Source organism: Podospora pseudopauciseta, chromosome 1, assembly GCF_035222475.1.
Source record: "Podospora pseudopauciseta strain CBS 411.78 chromosome 1, whole genome shotgun sequence".
In the NCBI taxonomy this organism is placed as follows: Eukaryota; Fungi; Ascomycota; class Sordariomycetes; order Sordariales; family Podosporaceae; genus Podospora; species Podospora pseudopauciseta.
The window spans coordinates 4008178-4025876 of record NC_085892.1 but is presented as its reverse complement, the minus strand read 5'-3'; the positions used below and the strand labels follow the sequence as shown (position 1 = coordinate 4025876).

The 17699-nt window shown below is 52.3% G+C and overlaps 8 protein-coding genes across 8 annotated transcripts; 5 read left to right on the top strand and 3 right to left on the bottom strand.

Annotated features, from left to right (window-relative positions):
* Positions 1-109: 109 nt before the first annotated feature.
* On the top strand, positions 110-861 carry QC763_0013320 (uncharacterized protein; the record flags this gene model as incomplete). Its single annotated transcript, XM_062905255.1, has 3 exons — positions 110-360; positions 589-619; positions 817-861. The coding sequence occupies 3 exons, from the start codon at positions 110-112 to the stop codon at positions 859-861; spliced, it is 327 nt and encodes a 108-aa protein (XP_062770691.1).
* Positions 862-896: 35 nt separating this feature from the next.
* On the top strand, positions 897-2009 carry QC763_111340 (uncharacterized protein; the record flags this gene model as incomplete). Its single annotated transcript, XM_062907721.1, has 3 exons — positions 897-1098; positions 1161-1415; positions 1478-2009. The coding sequence occupies 3 exons, from the start codon at positions 897-899 to the stop codon at positions 1627-1629; spliced, it is 609 nt and encodes a 202-aa protein (XP_062770690.1). The 3' UTR covers positions 1630-2009.
* A 996-nt stretch (positions 2010-3005) lies between these two features.
* On the bottom strand, positions 3006-4310 carry PTC7 (Protein phosphatase 2C 7; the record flags this gene model as incomplete). The annotated part of the gene is made up of 1 exon (XM_062907720.1): positions 3006-4310. The coding sequence occupies one exon, from the start codon at positions 4308-4310 to the stop codon at positions 3006-3008; it is 1305 nt and encodes a 434-aa protein (XP_062770689.1).
* A 723-nt stretch (positions 4311-5033) lies between these two features.
* QC763_111325 (uncharacterized protein) lies at positions 5034-7305 on the top strand. Its single transcript, XM_062907719.1, has 2 exons — positions 5034-6385; positions 6462-7305. Exons 1-2 carry the CDS (start codon positions 6269-6271, stop codon positions 6993-6995), a joined length of 651 nt encoding a protein of 216 aa, XP_062770688.1. The 5' UTR covers positions 5034-6268; the 3' UTR covers positions 6996-7305.
* A 1-nt stretch (position 7306) lies between these two features.
* QC763_111320 (uncharacterized protein) lies at positions 7307-9277 on the bottom strand. The gene is made up of 2 exons (XM_062907718.1): positions 8514-9277; positions 7307-8429 (listed from the first exon to the last, which is right to left on the bottom strand). Exons 1-2 carry the CDS (start codon positions 8770-8772, stop codon positions 7867-7869), a joined length of 822 nt encoding a protein of 273 aa, XP_062770687.1. The 5' UTR covers positions 8773-9277; the 3' UTR covers positions 7307-7866.
* On the top strand, positions 8586-12897 carry ALA1 (Alanine--tRNA ligase). The gene is made up of 3 exons (XM_062905253.1): positions 8586-9351; positions 9720-12385; positions 12445-12897. The coding sequence occupies exons 1-3, from the start codon at positions 8988-8990 to the stop codon at positions 12571-12573; spliced, it is 3159 nt and encodes a 1052-aa protein (XP_062770686.1). The 5' UTR covers positions 8586-8987; the 3' UTR covers positions 12574-12897.
* Positions 12898-13628: 731 nt separating this feature from the next.
* QC763_111290 (uncharacterized protein) lies at positions 13629-15080 on the bottom strand. Its single transcript, XM_062907717.1, has 3 exons — positions 14552-15080; positions 13962-14495; positions 13629-13893 (listed from the first exon to the last, which is right to left on the bottom strand). The coding sequence occupies exons 2-3, from the start codon at positions 14147-14149 to the stop codon at positions 13698-13700; spliced, it is 384 nt and encodes a 127-aa protein (XP_062770685.1). The 5' UTR covers positions 14150-14495; positions 14552-15080; the 3' UTR covers positions 13629-13697.
* Positions 14871-16952, top strand: QC763_111280 (uncharacterized protein). Its single transcript, XM_062907716.1, has 2 exons — positions 14871-15512; positions 15569-16952. Exons 1-2 carry the CDS (start codon positions 15150-15152, stop codon positions 16775-16777), a joined length of 1572 nt encoding a protein of 523 aa, XP_062770684.1. The 5' UTR covers positions 14871-15149; the 3' UTR covers positions 16778-16952.
* The last annotated feature ends 747 nt before the right edge of the window (positions 16953-17699 follow it).

The window sequence follows — 17699 nt, the reverse complement described above, 5'->3', positions numbered from 1 at the left end:
CGTCCGCACCGCGGGCACCGTCACGAAGGAGTGTCGTAGAGGACACAAACTGCGTGGCAGAGAGGAGGAATAGGGAATAATAGTGCTCGGTTTCACTGCCGCGGGGATCATGCGACTCACTCCCTCCCTCTCTGTGCCTCCATCATGTGTTCCTCTTGAGAGAACGGGATCTGGGGTTCTTCCCTTCCCGCCCAAACCCAGACCCTGTGCCTTCCCCTGTCTGTGCCTGTCCAGCCTTGCCGTGCCAAAAAAGCTTTTCCCCATTCGCGGCGTCTTTTTCTGGGGGTGGATCCGCCAACTGGTAAAATCGTTGTGTCAACGCCTCCCCATTCGCCAAACGAGATTGGAACTCCAGGACGCGTTCTTGGCCGTTTAGCTATTTTGGCCCCTGCGCCTCTTTCCTCTCTTCCTCTTTTGAGAGAGCTCTTCTTCCTCCTCTCCTTCCTGCCTGTCTTTCCTTTTCCCACCACCACCACTACTCACATATCTCTGTGACTTGTCTCGGGACTGCCCATATTTACATCATAATAATTACACGTTCACCACAGTCGTTTTTTAAACTCTTCGTTTTTCCATTCCAACCACCAGCTCAACCGAGTCGTTCAACATTCCACAAGTGGTAAGTACATGATCGTGCCCCCAGCAACGAGATTGCGCGCCTTTCTTCGGATCGATCCACCCATATCCATCCTCCCCCGACGTTTCCACCTCGACCGCGACCTCGGTTTTCCTCCCACCGCCAATTCTGTTTTCTTCACATCCCAAAAGCTTATTTACAGTCGCATCAGCTGACCTCTTGTTCGCTCAAACTCGCAGTTGTACTTCATCTCACTCACCACCACCATCGTTTACTCTGTATAATCCAGAACAACATCCATCACCATCAATCAGTCAAAATGAAGTACTCTTTCGCCACCGTTCTCGCTCTTGCGACCGCCGCTCTCGCCAGGCCCAAGTTCACGAACTCCAACTACGATGTTGTCGTCGGCGAGCCTTTCACTCTCAGGTGGGACTCTGCCGAGGGCAATGTCAAGATTTCGCTCTACAAGGGCACGGCCGGAGATGAGAACAGCTTCAAGCCCGTCGAGGTCCTTACTAGTGAGTATCTTCTGGCTATCGACCGGCACCTGCGAAACATTTGGACTGACTTTCGATATCAGCCACCTCCGGCGCTAGCGGCTCCTTCACCTACACTCCCACCGACAGCTTGAACGGCGACTATGCCTTTGTCATTGAGGACGAGAGCGAGGACCCCCGCAACTTCAGCCCAGCTTTCCCTCTTGAGGGTACCGAGGTCGTCACCTCTGCCACCACCTCTCTGACCACCATCACCAGCACTGCTGAGTCCTCCACCGAGACCTCCACCGAGTCTTCTACTGAGACTGAGACCTCCACCGAGTCCACCACTGCTACCAGTATGTTCTCCCAACTTCTAGTTTCAAGTGTAAACTAATGTGCTAACCCCCCCCCCTTTCAGCTCTCGAGACCACCACCACTGCCCCACCCACCAGCACTCGCCGCGCCCAAGAAACCGAGACTGCTCCCCCCAACACCAACAACGGCCAGCGCTTTGCTTCCTCGCTCGCGCTCGTCCTCGGTACTGTTGCCGCCCTTGTCTTCTTTAACTAAGTTGATACCATGAGGGTTGTTGCTGCTGTTTTGAGTTGAGATTTTCTGGCGTTTAACAGTCACCAAAAACTTGGCTAATAATACCCCGGGCTTGTTTGTTTGGGTGGTTGTTGGTTTCTTGTTTTTTTTTCTTTTCTTGTCGGGTGTTTTTTGTGAGGGTTTTTTACTTCTCGTACATAGGTTGGTACCTTTTTTTTCGTGAAGGGAAGGCTAGCTGTAATTGGTTAATTGGCTGAGGGGAAGGGAGGTGGGTGTTGTCTTCTTGTTTATGATTAACAAAGATGGGGGTGATTGGTTAACGCGGAGTAGGATAGGGAGGGAGAAGACAGATGAATGTTAGGATGTAATGGATTATATTTTATGATTAACTTGATGACTTGTGTGTGCTGATGTGATATGAGATTGGAGATGGGAAAGAGGTGAAGTTGTGAAAAGGTTTGAGACTTGCAGTTGTTAGGGTTGATAGGCGAGGTGTCAAAGTTGACAGATTGGTGAAGCTAGGGGTGACACCGCTGCGGTTTAGATGGCCGCTGGGACAGGAGTTGGGGAGTTCGGGGATTGACGAATTGAATTGTTGGAGTCAGGGTTCGTTCAACGTGGGTCGGATGGTGGCATATGCCTCTACCCGTTGTTCGGCCGGTTTGCTGGTCGGTCGGGTTAGGACGAAGAACGGTGTGAGAGCTAGGTATAGTGACGTTGTGTACGGGGGGACCACATATGCAGATGCAAGTAAGTATGAGGAGCGTTATGCGAGTGACAATGCAGAGAGGACATGTTGTGGCCAATTAGGGGTTTGAATTGAGGGTGAGATAAGCACTGTGTTTACACGACATTTTTCATCCCATGTTTGTGTTTTTGCTGTGTTAGAGGGCCGATGATAAGGCTTGTCAGACCATACCGCTGACGGGGATGACTGATAGTCTGATGTCTGAGTTGTGTAACCTGCTCTGTTTCCTTGAGGGTGTAGTCAGCAGCGATGTCGGAGAACAGGAGAACGAAGAGAGTTGCTGCCGCAGAAGGCTTAGAGGCGCCGGATGTAATACCATAAACAAGTGCTAGCTTGCGGACACTAAGCAAAAGACACCAACTGTCAGATATCAGGTTATATATATGATTCCCAATTCGGCTCTGAAAGCCAGCCAGCCTTATATACATAATCTAGAAACTATATACCCCCTCCCCTAAACATCACACGGGTTGTTTTCTTTTTCAGCCATCAGCAAATAACGCTGGCTTTGATTCCTTTCTGACTGTTTTGATACATGGTTCCCATCTTCGAACCACTTGCACCGCCATCTATCCCAAAAACCGTTTCATGCTCCCAAAATGCAAAATATCATTCGCAACGCCTCCCATATCCTTCCCACCCACATCCCTTACAACTTCGCCTTCACACTCCCCGCCCCACCCTCCTCCTCAACAACAACCACCACCACACAAATATCATCCTCCTTTCCCCCCCTCCAAACCTCATGCGGGTAATACTTCTTCACCTCCTTCGCAAACGGCCCATCCAGCTTCGGATCCACACTCGCAATTTTCGCCTGCCTAACAATCTCCGTAGCCAGCCTCCCCTGCAACGTCGTCTTCCCCTCAGTCACACTCTTGATATCCTCCTCCACCACACACCCCCTCTCCCCATTAACCCTCCAAACCCCCCTCTCCCTCATAACCGAGCTCACAATCCTCAAAATATCCCCCTCAAACAGATTATCCCAGAGCCCATCACTAGCAAAAACAACCACATCCCCATGCCTCAGCCCATGTCTCGTGACCTCGGCATCCCTAGGCTGATCCATCAACTGCGCGCCCCCAAAAGCCGCCGCCCGCAACAGCATAGAAGGCGGCACAACGCTGAGCTGATACGGCGTGTTAAACGCATGAGTCTGCGGTTCGCTGCTCGCGTGGACGCCCCCCCTTCTGAGAAGTATAAACCCGCTATCCCCCAAATTGGCGACTTCCATCTTCCCGTTGGAGGTCAACAAGCCAACAATGGCGGTGCTACCCCCGGCTTTGATGCTCTCATCATGACAGACAGCCTCGTAGCCCCTTTGCATGAGCTCCCGTGCTGTTGACGGCGGGTCGGATGATGATGCGTTGGCGGCCATGTAGTCGCAGAACGCATGGGAGAAGTCGGCTGGGTCGACTCCGCTATCCATCCACCCTCCTACGCCGTCTGCCACTCCTAGGGCGACTTCCCCGCTGGAGGGGGAGGCACCTAGCTGACTGATGAAAAACGCGTCCTGACCTGATTCTGGCCGGGAGGATTTGGGACGTTTGGGGGATTTGGGCGGTTGGGAGAGGCGGTTGTAGGGGTTGAATTGGAAGAGGTGGGTTTGGGGATCGAAGGGCCGGGATTTGGCTATGTAGGAGGCTGCGAGGTGGTAGTGATATTTGGTGCTGGGGCATTGTTGTGGTGATGAAGAGGAGGGGCCGAGCATGGTTGCGGGGCAGGTTGAGAAGAGGAGGGCGTTGGTTGGTTTCATTGGGGTTGTTGGTGGTTGCCCTGGGGTGTTGGGCTGTTTTGATGGGGGTTTTTGCTTGCGGGTTGTGAATGTTGAGGCGGCGCGGAGGCTCGATCGGTAGGGGGACGGTGTTGTCGTCGGAGGGGTGAGAAGTCGGAGGGAGGCTGATCGGTAGGGGAGTCGAAGCGCGCGGGTCGCGCTAATTGTCGCGACCATCTTTGGTGGTGGTAGTTGGGGGAAATAACCGGAGATGAACCGAGTCTTTTTTTGAATTGGGCGCTGATTCGACAGTGGGTAACAGTAGGAGTAACAATAAGGAAAAAGGGAAGGGTTGATGTTGCTCGTTTGTTGCTCAGTGGTGAAATTAGCCTCCGATTCAAAGCCGGTTCGTCAAGGTGCGCTGCTACCCCGCCGCCAGGTCTCCAGAGGGGTTGGAGAGAAAGAGAGAGCGAGTTTGGGTGGGCGATACTCTATTGCTAGAACATCACGAACGGTTTGGTGCGCTGGAGAGTGTGGCTGGCTGGCGGTGTGTTGAAGGTCCGTTCGAGAAAACTAAGGATCCGCCGTCGTGGTGGTGGGAGAGCAAGCTAGCTTGTACGTCGACTTTGCTGGGGCCGGGCTAGACTGGTCGGTGTTTCGCTTTTTTCTCGTCGGTGCCGATTGAGGCTCTGCGGAGGCGTGTTGACATTATGTCACCCTGCGTTTCCGCACCGAAGATGCCCATCTTGAAATTTGATGCAGCCGTTGTGGAGAATCGGTCGGTCTCGGTCGCCCCCACTCCGATCCGGCGGTTGGAACCGGCATTCAGTGGGTGCGGCCCGTGCTGGTGCTGTCGGTTGCCTGCCGGGTAAGCTAGTCCGATTCTGTCACTTACATCTTCTTGATCTCCGATATCTTAAACATTTGATCTTGGTTTGATCATGTCACTCTCCAGGAACACTCCGACTGTTACAATATTTCACTCAACACGTCTTGGATACCTAGGCGAGTACCGACCTAAAAGTCATCCCGTCCTCCCGCCAGCTTAGGATCAACGCCACTTCTTGCAAGCTCGGTGCCATGCGCTACAGAATCTTGATATTCTTCAGATATCTGGAGTCTCAGGACTAGGCTAATGAAGTCTACTACCTATCACTTATATGAAAGACTAGCGGATATGATTACTGAGCATCGGACGGAAGCCTGTCGTCTATCATTTCAATCTTCCATTGGCAAAGTGACGGACGTCCAGGCTAACCGTTCGTCAAAGAAATACCAATGAGCTACACTGTCCAATACCTAGACAAGTGGCAATGGTTGTCAAAGTTGAGACACCATGACCCTGATGGAGGTAGCCAAGAATAGCCTTGACAATTTTCGTCCAATATCACGAGAAGGCCTTGACTATATATCCTACCTCATCTTAGCAATCACCGATTGCATCTTGATAGTCCATTGCTTCAGAGTTGACTCTCATTATTCATTTCTTGATTGCCGCAGAATATCATAAATAAATCTGCGTCTTCCAAGATTCCATCCTTCGGCCTCCCGGAGAACTGAAACGCCAAAGACAACGATGAAACCCAGAGCTACCCATTCTCATCAGCGCCACTCGCCATCGCGATAAACAAGTGGCTGCCGGCCTTTTTAGCGTTCAACCCGCCCCCAGGGTTCAGGGGACCAGCCTCTAAATAATCTGCGGGGTACAGCGGCAAGCGCGTGCTACCAAGCCGGAAAGAGTGCCCGTTTTCTTGATCGGCAAAGTTGTGGTGGTTTTGTCCGTGATAAGAACACCTTCGAAGAATCTCTCATTCTCGGCGCGGAATCATCGCTTTGGCCTGGGCAGGCTTGGCACAACTGGCCAGCAATCTCCCTTCCGTCTCTCTCTCTCCCTCGCTCGTGCTTTTTCCAGTTCTTTGTTTATGCGACAGTGCTCCTTCCCTTTCACCTCTGCACATCGAAAGAGTTCAGGCAAACTCATCTGTACAAAACCAACTTGCGACCTTCATCCAGATCGATCAAGTTATCGTCCCCCTCTTTGATCGAGTCTATTCATCTCCCGATATAGAACTCAACCCAGGTGCATCAAATTCATCGCAGCAGCCACCCAGCCTATCCGAGTTCCTGGAACTCTGGACCTCGGACATTCCCCATCCCATCCCATCCGGTCACCACACAAAAAAACAACACAAACAATGGCCATCGCCACGCTTCTACCCAGGCAAACCTACTACTACCGCAACTGCACCCGAGACGAAGATGGCTTTCTCATCAGCGACGAAAACTGCTACATCTCCTTCTGGAACACAAAGGTACGTCCTCCCCCCCCCACCCACCTACAACCCCTACCTTCCCAGTCTAACATTCCCGCCCCCCCCTCTCCCATAGGCCGGCGTAATAGTCAAATGGTCCCTCTTCCTCGCCATCCTCCTCTCCCTCACCCTCTACCTCCTAATAGGCTACTTCCACGCGCGGAAACGCGTCCGCTCCGGCCTCCCCCCGCTGGGATACCACCGCTTCCTCGTCAACCGCGCCACCCTCGCCCAAGTCGACCCCCGGTATCGATACCCCCAATCCACCTTCACCCCTTACAACCACAACGGGGACGGGTATCAATACTACAACATGCAAGGGATGCCACCACCACCAGTCTACGATCCCAACGCGCCACGGCCGCCGGTTTACGAACCGCCTGCTGGAATCTCTAAATATGGGGAGGGTAATGGGAATGGGACGACACCACCACCACCGCAGGATAATGGGTATATCTACTCCCCACCACCAGGACCACCACCACCAGCAGTGGTCGCGCCAGTGCCAAGTAGCAGCTTAAATGAGCAGTATGCCCCTCCCCCTGGGCCACCACCATTCACACTACAACCTCAAGGAACGGGGAATACCAACAACCCGTTCAGGAGCTAGAAGAGACGGTATCGGATTGGGAAGGCAGGTAGCAGGGTAGGGTTTTGGAATAGGATGAGGAGTGGGCGTAATTTGTATATATGATTGATCCCCTGGTGGGAAAGGACCACGGAACAGAATAAAGGAGGGAAAGCTTGACCATGCTCAGTGCTCAACCTGTGGGCATTAATGGGGTTTCTCGATTGAGAAGGAGAAGGGCGCGGAACACCCAGCAGCTCTCACGAGTAGGGTTCACTCTGGAATTACCTACGTTATAGCATTCATTGCAAACATGCCTAAATACACCTAATATTACAAGCAGCGCAAGGGCCTTTTGTTTTCTTCAATCATGTTTCTGTTATTGTGTAGCTAATGGTGTCCTATCAAGAATTGTGAAGGATGCCCGCTATGTAAGATAACGGACTCCTGCCTGATGGGAGCCATGTCCTGTGATACCGGTCCCTATGTCCGCTTTGTAGAATAAATGCACGCTGCCTGTAAAACACCTCGCTAAATTTCAACCCAAGTCAATATTTGTTGCCGTGCGCCTAGATAGCCACAGGAATACCGTGAATGCGCCGTGTGTGAAGGTATGGGAACCTCAAAACCCCTGATAGCCTTTGAACCGACCAACCCACGAAACAAAGAAAAAGACGGCCGCCTTGCTGTATTTCAGTCGGGATCCATAGCATCCGAATCACAGCCGAACGATATGACAACCATATCTCAGCGGACCTTGGTGGGATCCGAAATCTAGCCGAGATCCATAGAAGTCGATTCTATTCGAGCTCCATCATTTCGTCTGGACCGTAGTCGAGCTTCACGTCATCTGAGCACTAGTCGTGCGCCATGGGGTCGGATCCCAGTCGCGGTGCCGCGTGGCATCTCGATCCTAGTCGAGCTCCATGGCATCTGGATCCTCTGCTGATGACGACGAAGCCTGTGGCGCGGAAAACATGACCGTGCTATCCACTGGAACCTCCCTCGTCGCGGCAGCAGCCCTCTCAGCCTCCTGCTTCTCCCTCATCCGTTGTCTCGCCTCGATGATAGCCTTGCGCACGCTGTCTTGCTCTTCTGGTACCGTGATAGAAGAAGGTACCCGGTACAAAACAAGTTGTCTATCGGCCATCTCTTGTGGCGAGGGGGAAGCGAGGATGTTTGGAGGGATACGGTGGGACTTGAGGTGCTTCTCAATGTCGGGGAGGAAGATGAGTTTCCCGTCGTCAGTCTCATTGTCGGACGAGAGCTCGTCGTCGAGGTTGTAAATGTAGACTTTGTGCTTTGTGTCGTCGAGCTGCATCATGGAGTCATCCATGGGGGTGTGTTTGTGCTGGCCATGGCTACGGCGCTGGGATTGGAGTTGTTGTTGATGATGGATGGCATTGAGATCGGGTAAGGATTGGTTGTGGCTGTCACCTTGTTCAACGGGGACGTAGAGTTTGGGTCCAGAGTGTTCTGTGGAGAAGAGGGCGGGTGTTAGTGGGAGGGCTGGAATGCGGCGATGACGTTGAGGGGGACTGTGCACCACACCGTACATACCGAGATTCAGCAGGCTCATGCGCTTGGAGAGGCGCTCATTGTTCTCTGGGGGGGCATCTGGTTTGCGCTTACGGGAGAGGCGAGATGTCGGTGGTTGTGGTTGTGGTTGTTGTTGAAGCTGAACTTGTTGCTGTTGGAAAGGGCTGTGATTGAGGTATCCATGTTGATAGTGGTGGTCCATGCCCACAGCGGGTGGGAAGCTCCCCATCTCCATGATATGGTGGTGGGTGGCCAGTCGCGGCGCAGGGTTTGCCAGCATTTATTTCTCCCTCTTCCCTGTAACTCTGTTTCGCCAATTGCCTTAGGTGAGGTGTCGGAATGCGCGCCAATCAAGGTGGGATTCGGGAACTTTAGGACAGGAGATTGGGAGATTGATTGGGACTGGTTCGAGATAAAGGGAAAAGGCCGATATCGCGAAGAGGTTTTAGAGAGAGAGAGAGAAAGAGAGAGAGGAAGGTTGTAAGAAAAGGACGGATGGAGAAGGCGTTGTGGTTACGGTGGTCTTGCCGCGAGCGGTCCAGGAGCTGGGGCGGCACGCGCTATCAATCGGCTTTTGTGGTGAATTTGAGTCATTGCTCGCGAACCTTCCACCACAAAACCCGTTTGACCCCGCCATCTTCAACACTCTCGAACTTTCGAGCACCCACCTCCGCCCTCCGGACTGCAGCCCCGGCTTCCTACTACGCTGCCTCTGCCTTGTTGGATTACTATCGAACCCGTCATCATCTCCCTTCGCACCTCAAACGCCTACACCACACCATGACGGAACCCCAGTGGACAGGCCCCCGCGTCCGGGAGACGTTTTTGAAGTTCTTTGAAGAGCGGGGCCACACCATCGGTATGTGATATCGATACACTATTACCCCTCCATGCACGCTGTATCGAAATATGCTGGCTGCTGGTTACACAGGCCGAAGGATGACCACAGCAAAGAGGCCCTTATTCAAAGCTGGATATTTCTCTATTTCTCTGCTCAAAGAGAGTTGCATGTCTTGCAGAAAACAATCACAATGATTGTAGCAGTGGTCCAACAAGCCTCATCAGTCTTATCATAACCACCAAGATCAAGTTGACCTTGGTGGGGTTGATATCGCCACACACTTTTGCAAAAAAATCATCCTTCGAGCCATGTATTCGCACCAGCTATGCGCTTCAATCTAGTCTAGCTTCTCTTCTACAACAGCCTGTGCTAACCTCACACCTCAGTCCCATCGTCGTCGGTCGTGCCTCACAATGACCCGACACTGCTCTTCATCAACTCGGGCATGGCCCAGTTCAAGCCTCTGTTCCTGGGAACAGTAGGCAAGACTGAGCCCATGGCTGCGCTCAAGCGTGCTGCCGACACACAAAAGTGCATCCGTGCCGGTGGAAAGCACAACGACCTTGACGACGTAGGCAAGGATTCCTACCATCACACCTTCTTCGAGATGCTTGGCAACTGGTCGTTTGGCGACTACTTCAAGAGGGAGGCTATTGGGTGGACATGGGAGTTGCTCACCAAGGTGTACGGTCTCGACCCTAATCGCCTCTATGTGACCTACTTCGAGGGCAACGAAGCCATGGGCCTGGACCCAGATCTCGAGGCCAAGCAGCTCTGGCTCGACCAAGGAGTACCAGAGGACCACATCCTTCCCGGCAACATGAAGGACAATTTCTGGGAAATGGGCGACCAAGGGCCATGCGGGCCGTGCTCCGAGGTTCATTACGACAAGGTTGGTGGGCGAAATGCTGCGCATCTCGTCAACCAGGACGACCCTCTCGTGGTAGAGATCTGGAACAACGTCTTCATGCAATACGACAGGCAAAAGGACAGGAGCCTCAAGCCTCTTCCCGCAAAGCACATTGATACCGGTATGGGTTTTGAGCGTCTGGTATCTGCCCTCCAGCACAAGTCTTCCAACTATGATACCGATGTTTTCGCCCCTCTGTTCGCCAAGATCGTCGAAGTCAGTGGTTCCCGCCCATACAGCGACAAGTACGGCAAGGACGACGTCGATGGTGTCGATACCGCGCTCCGTGTTGTTGCCGACCACATTCGTCTCCTCTCCTTCTCCATCGCTGATGGTGCTGTTCCCGGCAACATCGGCCGCGGTTACGTCGTTCGCCGTGTTCTCCGCAGAGGTGTCCGCTACGCCAGGAAGTACCTCAATGCCAACATTGGTTCTTTCTTCTCCCAGATTCTTCCTGCTTTGGTCGAACAGATGGGCGAGCAATTTCCCGAGCTCAAGAAGAAGGAGGCCGATATCAAAGAAATCCTTGATGAGGAGGAGGTTGCTTTCGCTGTTACCCTCGACCGTGGTGAGGCCATGTTTGAGAAGTATGCCGCTGCTGCGACCAAGGCTGGCGAGAAGAAGCTTTCCGGTGCCGATGTTTGGCGTCTGTACGATACCTTTGGTTTCCCAGTGGATCTCACTAAGTTGATGGCCGAGGAGCGCGGCCTTACCATCGACGAAGAGGAGGTCAAGGTTGCCCAGGAGAAGGCTCGCGAGGCTTCCAAGGCGGTCAAGGAAGCCGTCACCACCTTTCCCAAGCTCACGGTTCATCACATTTCCGAGTTGGAGAATGACCGGAACATCCCCCGGACGGACTCGGAGGCAAAATACTCTGCGCAGAGCAGCGAAGGTAAAATCCAGCTCATCTTCAACGGTTCCGAATTTATCGAGAACAGCAAGGATGTGCCACCAAAGACGCCCCTGGGCATCATCCTCGACAAGACCAACTTCTACGCTGAATCCGGTGGTCAGGTTGCCGACACTGGTCGGATCATCATTGACGATGAAGCTGAGTTCAAGGTCCTCGATACTCAAGAATTCGGTGGTTACGTCGTTCACTCCGGTTTCCTCGAGTACGGCAACTTGAAGGCTGGTGATGTCGTCAAGTGCGAATTTGACGAGCTCCGTCGCCAACCCATCCGCAACAACCACACCGGCACTCACGTCCTCAACCATGCCCTGAGAGAAGTGCTCGGCGATACGGTCAACCAGGCCGGCTCACTCGTCGATCAGGACAAGCTGCGCTTCGATTTCAGCCACAAGACGCAGGTGACACTGCCCGAGATCAAGCGCATTGAGGAGCTCTCCAACGCCGATATCCGCAAGAACCTCAAGGTGTACGCCAAGGATGTTGCCCTGGCCGAGGCTAGAGAAATCAACGGCCTTCGTGCCGTCTTTGGTGAGACGTACCCTGACCCTGTCAGAGTGGTGTCCGTCGGTGCCTCTGTTGAGGAGATGCTCAAGGACCCCAAGAACCCTGAGTGGCGCCAGTTCAGCGTTGAGTTCTGCGGTGGTACTCACGTTGACGCCACTGGCCTCATCAAGGACCTGATCATTGTTGAGGAAAGCGGTATTGCCAAGGGTATCAGACGTATCGTCGCCTACACGGGCGCCGGTGCCCACCAGGCTCAGCAAGATGCCAAGGACTTCAGCGACAGACTCGATCACATCGCTGCCTTGGAGTTTGGCCCCGAGAAGGTTTCGTTGGTCAAGGCTGCGTCCGTCGATCTCGATGCTCTCGTCATCTCCGTCTTGACCAAGGAAGAGTTGCGTAAGAAGTTTTCCACCATTCAGAAGTCAGTCCTTGACGAGCAAAAGAAGAGGCAAAAGGCTGAGAGCGGGACTGCTCTGTCTACCGTTCAAAAGTTCTTTGCCGATGAGAAGAACAAGGACGTCAAGGCGTTCGTTGGGCACTTGCCCATCTCTGCCAATGCCAAGGCCATCTCTGAGGTGATGACTTACTACAAGAGTAAGGACAAGGCCAAGAGTGTGTATCTGTTTGCTGGGAGCAAGGATGAGGCCGTCGTACATGGTGTTTATGTCGGTACCGACTTGAAGGGTGTTACCGCTGAGCAGTGGACTGCTGCTGTTACCGAGATTGTGAGTTTGCCCCGAGTATAAATGACCAACAAAAGACGAAAGCTAATGAGATCGAGTAGATTGGCGGTAAGACGGGCGGTAAGGAGCCCAGTCGCCAGGGTGCTGGTTCCAACCCTGAGAAGCTTGATGAGGCCGTCACCAAGGCTCAACAATGGTTGGAGGAGAAGATGAAGGAGCTTAGCCTTTGAGACTGTTGTTTTCAAAGTGAAATAATCAATGAGCTAACGGGATCGGCATGGCGTGTGGTGTTGGTAGTTTTGAAATCACGATAAAAGTACCTAAAAGCCTTGCTCTATAGATTCCCTTTATGACCGTATACTTTTTTCTTCTGCTTTCTGGATTTTTCTATGTACAATAGGCATTGTCAAGTTCATATTTCTGGCTGAAGGCTGTGTTGCAATTGCTGACTGTAGCAAGCAAAAGAGGTCCATCTCAGGTTTACTTCTCTCACCTCCCTAATATCAGGTTTATATGGAAGAGAAGATAGAAAGCAAAAAAGAACAAAAACACACAACACTGAGGATTCCACAGTGGTCACCCATCTGAGTACTAGCTCGGCATTCAAAGATGAGGAGAATATACTTCTAAGATGCGGTTACAGGATGCTTGTCACAGTCTTGGTTTCTTGGTCTTACTTAAAAGGTCCGATATGTGCTGTGAAGCATGCTATTCCCATGAAGAACGAGTAGGTGTACGTTTGACTGGTTATTCTCAAGTTGGATTCTCCAGACATTTCTGCTGTTGTTTGATGCTGTTGTTTGATGCTGTTGTTTGATGCTGTTGTTTGATGCTGTTGTTTGATGCTGTTGTTTGATGCTGTTGTTTGATGCTGTTGTTTGATGCTGTTGTTTGATGCTGTTGTTTGATGCTGTTGTTGAAAGGGGCGATGTTGAACAAAGAAACTAGCTCTCCTGTGAGCTCAAGATGGATACCGCAACCGTCACACAACGGAGAAAAACTTTGCCACGCTAGGCGTCGCCGTTCCCTGCAAGTGGAAAGGCAAGGATGTGTGGAAATCCGGCACCTCCTTGCCGTAAAACAAGGGATGCAGGCCGTTTTCCGGAAGGTGGCGGAGCGGAGGGATGGCTACGACTTTGTACACCCGGTGCGCCCGTGGAAGGACTGGCAGGATTTGAGGACACAGCGGCGTGCTGCAGAGGTTATTGAGCAAATAATGGGGGAGCTCTAGCAAAATCTAAGTCCAGAAGCTGAAATAACTGAAGGATTCATCCAACTATATTTTGAACGGTTTCTGGTCCCCGGTTTCTCCCTCATTCACTTTTGCACCACTCGGCTCTGGTCTGTTGCCCGCTCAAATAGAAGCCTCACTGTGAGGAGCATCAAATCTATCTATCTCGTCCGACCACGGGATGCCATCCTGCGCTCCGACATTCATGATGGTCATTGCCGCAGCTTTGTTTGCACAAACGACAGCGCTTCTGATGTCCCAAGTCCCTTTGGCCTTTTGGCGTAGGTAGTCTGAGGAACAAGCCCCGGTAAAGGTATCCCTGTTCCTATTAGCGCTCATACAGAACAACTGGAGGCAGCTCAGTGCCTGTAAGGGTTCCAGCTTGACCCTGCTCCGGTGGTGTCCTTGACGACAACGTCATACGCAGGGCAATGAGCTCTGCCATCGGCATTGGCGTAGAACGCGCCCTTGGCGGCCAGCGTGATGACCACATTCTTCACGCCACGGTCTAGAAACTCGCGTGCGATAGTCGACCAGCTGTCTTGGTTGACCTCGTCCCTATCCCGGCCCGACATGATGGCCGCTTCCGATTCGTTGACAAGCAAGTGCGTGAGGTGCCGGTAGAAGCACTTGCCGACGGGGGTCGGAGGCGCCGCGTTGAGGCAAAAGTCGATGGCATTCTGATCACCCTCTGACAGCAATTGTTTCCCAAACACAACAAATTCCAAGGGGAGCACGAGGCTCTCCGTAAGCCAAGGTTACCTTCAGGATCTGTATGATTGGTTGGCTTAGTGTCGATGGACAATCTTGTACACGAATCTGGCTCAGGGGTAAATAGGGGCTACTGAAGCTGTGTCAGCAAAAGGTGAAGCGAATTCTTTTCCTGTGAGAGCCATGCGATTCAGGGTTAGTTCATTTTGCCTGGCGTTCATTGGACAGTCTATCTTGACGTGTGATCTTCCAACCAACTTACCTACTTGCTTACTCGGTGCGGCGGGCGCATGCTGGAGAGCACATGGGTGCCTTTGCCTTTTGTCCTCCGAGATATAAGAGTCACACTCGGAGAGAAGGCTGCGGGGTGCTGTCTGGTTGTGTCACTTATGATGAGTAATGAATGTCTCCGCACCTGACTATGGTCATATGTGATGGTTTATGTGGAAAACAGCCATCATGCTCTTCAAAAGCCGCGACATTGTTTTGAAGATATTCAAAGACGCAAAAGAACTCGGGAGGCTTGGCAGAACGTCACAGTGCGTGTTAACTCCGATCTTCAGTGGGTGGCCCAAGCTTGCTTATCGCGCCGGCCGGAACTCTTATCCCCATCCGCTCGCCGAATGACACAACCTCCTCCTCGTAAATATGCACATCACCGCTTTCGTTGAATTGATGACTGAATTATTTTGCGGTGAACGAGCCCGTCTTTAGTTTGAGTTACCTATTATATTACAAGACTGGATTCTCTTCCGGTTGCATTTTCCTCAATTCAACCGACCAAGTCGTCGACATCACAATCGCCACACGGACGGACCTCTCGGCATTTGCAAGTCTCACTCATCATCACATTTGTTGAACAAAATGGAATCTTCAGAGACAAACCCTGATCTTGAGTCGTTTAGGGAGCAGTGGAGGGCTGAGGTCAGGGCTAGACATCAGCAGTCACACCGCCCCCGTCAGGATCAACATACTACGGCTGGACCATCGACGGGGTCGAGGAAGCCGCCTCCTACGAAGAAGCCGATCGCCAAGGAGTATGAGGAGGATTATGTACCTACAAAGGTGTTTGATGAACCCGGACAGCCGGCCACAATTACAGGAGTTGCCGCTGTGCCCACTAAGAAGGAGCCAATCACCGCTCTCGAGCATTATGAGAAGGCTGTGGAAAGGGAGGCGGCGGGGAATCTGGGGGATAGTTTGAGGCTGTATAGAAAGGCGTTTAGGGTATGTCTTGCTCCCCCTACATTCTAACTGGAACTGACTGCTGACCCAACATTCAGATGGACGACCAAGTCGATCAAAACTACAAAGCGAAGCACTTCCCCAGGGCGAAATTTCCCCAAAAGATGGCAGCACCAAAGTCGGGGGATTCCTCTACGGCTGCGGCACCGGGGGATGCAAAAGCCGACCAGCCTCAGACTATGAAGGAGCTCATCGCCAGTTTTGCGGGTTTGACTATTGAGCCGGTGCCGCCAGAAATCGAGGGCATGCCTCAGCCTCCCTGCCCGATTTCGAACCTGCCTGATGAGATACTTGTTCACATACTCCGTGACGTTGCTGTCGCAGATGTGGGTGACTTTGTTCGTCTTGCGCAGGTATGCAAGCGGCTTGCGTTTTTGGTCGTGACGGAGGATAGGATATGGCGGCGGATTTGTTTGGGGGTGGAGTTTGGTTTTGGGGGGATGCACTACCACTGGCAGAGGCAGATCACTTGGGAGCCGCTTGCCGAGGAGGATCTCGAGCGGGAGGCGGCTGAGGAGGCGGCTGCTGCGGAGGCGTTTACGCAGAGCAGCGGTGCGACTTCGCCAACGGAGACTGAACAAGAAGATGGTTTTGTTGTGCCAGTTTTTGACCTGGAGAAACGGGCGGAGAGGTTGGCTGATGAATCGACAGCCAATACGCTGGCGTTTTTCAACAGCCTTTACGGGTCGAGTTGGCAACGGATGTTTCGTCTTCGTCCGAGGTTGAGGTTTAATGGGTGTTATATCAGCACTGTGAACTACGTCCGGAGCGGGATGGCTAATTCGAACAGTATCACTTGGGGGGCACCGATTCATGTCGTGACGTACTACCGGTACCTACGATTTTTCCGGGACGGGACTTGTTTGTCACTGTTGACTACAGCGGAACCAAACGATGTGGTTCACCACCTTACCCGTGAGACTTATGCCTCCCACCATTCGGGGCATGTAATGGAGTCAGCGCTAAAGGGGAGGTGGAGGTTGGCGAGGGCGGGGGATAACCCGGGGGCTAGTCTGAGCGAGGTTGAAGGGGATGTGATGGTGGAGACGGAGGGGGTGAGTAAGTATGTGTACAGGTTGGATCTGACGCTGAAGAGCGCGGGGAAGGGTGCGAGGAATAATAAATTGGCTTGGAGGGGGTTTTATAGCTGGAATAGGCTGACGGATGATTGGGCTGAGTTTACGCTGAGGAATGATAAGCCTTTTTTCTTTTCGAGGGTGAGGAGTTATGGGGTTATGGGGGCGTAGAGGGATGGGGAGACGGGGTGGTGTAAATAGTATGATTGATGAGTATATGAAGGGAAGAATGAATGAAATTATTTGGTTGAAAGGCCTTGTTGCTGTGGGGGTGGAGTAGGTGATTGTTGGTGGCTTTGAGGTGCAGGAAAAGGAGCTGATGTGACTAACGATACCTAACTGTGCTGGTGCATAATAAAGATGTGGGAGTATGTCCGAGCTGTGTGGAGGAAAAAAGGAACAGCGCTCAGCGAACGTTTTGAACACGATCGGATTAGCAGAGCAGTCTTCAAAATCGACAAAAAACACACCCCGGCATTTGGTTGTGCTACTTGGCCATAAACCAAATGCACGGAATGATAGTAATTGGGCAGGAAACGAAGGCTATATGGCGGGGCGGGGGTGCTCTTAAGCCCGAAGCAAAGACTCGAGGGCATAAAAATGGACAGATGATGATCGGTCGACGTTTCGAACCCATCGACTAGACATTGGGGTTCTGGTGGGAAGAGCAAAACATTCTCTGCATGGGGTTAAAAGATGCGTCTTCGTGTACAACTGCGCCTTTTAACCCTATGCAGAGAATACCTTCTTGTTTGAGATAGGGGACTGTATCCTTCGTGCTCTTTCTTTGGCATACGCCGGTCATGATACTGATGCAGAAAAAGAAAAAGAAACGAGTCTGCGCTGGAACTCCCGACGGTTTGAGGTGAGATTCCAAGCAAAACACTCCTCGTATCTGGTTCACGATCACGTCGAAGACCACATGGCCATCGGCCATCGTGCGATATGATTGTGAATCAGACACGAGGAGCAATTGTTGACTCAGTAAACCGAGGTTATATACTGCCGCTTCAACTTTCACACATGCTCTTGCACTGCTGGGGGCGCTCACTTCCTGGGCTTCAGGTGTAGCAAAGCCAGCTCATGCACCTTC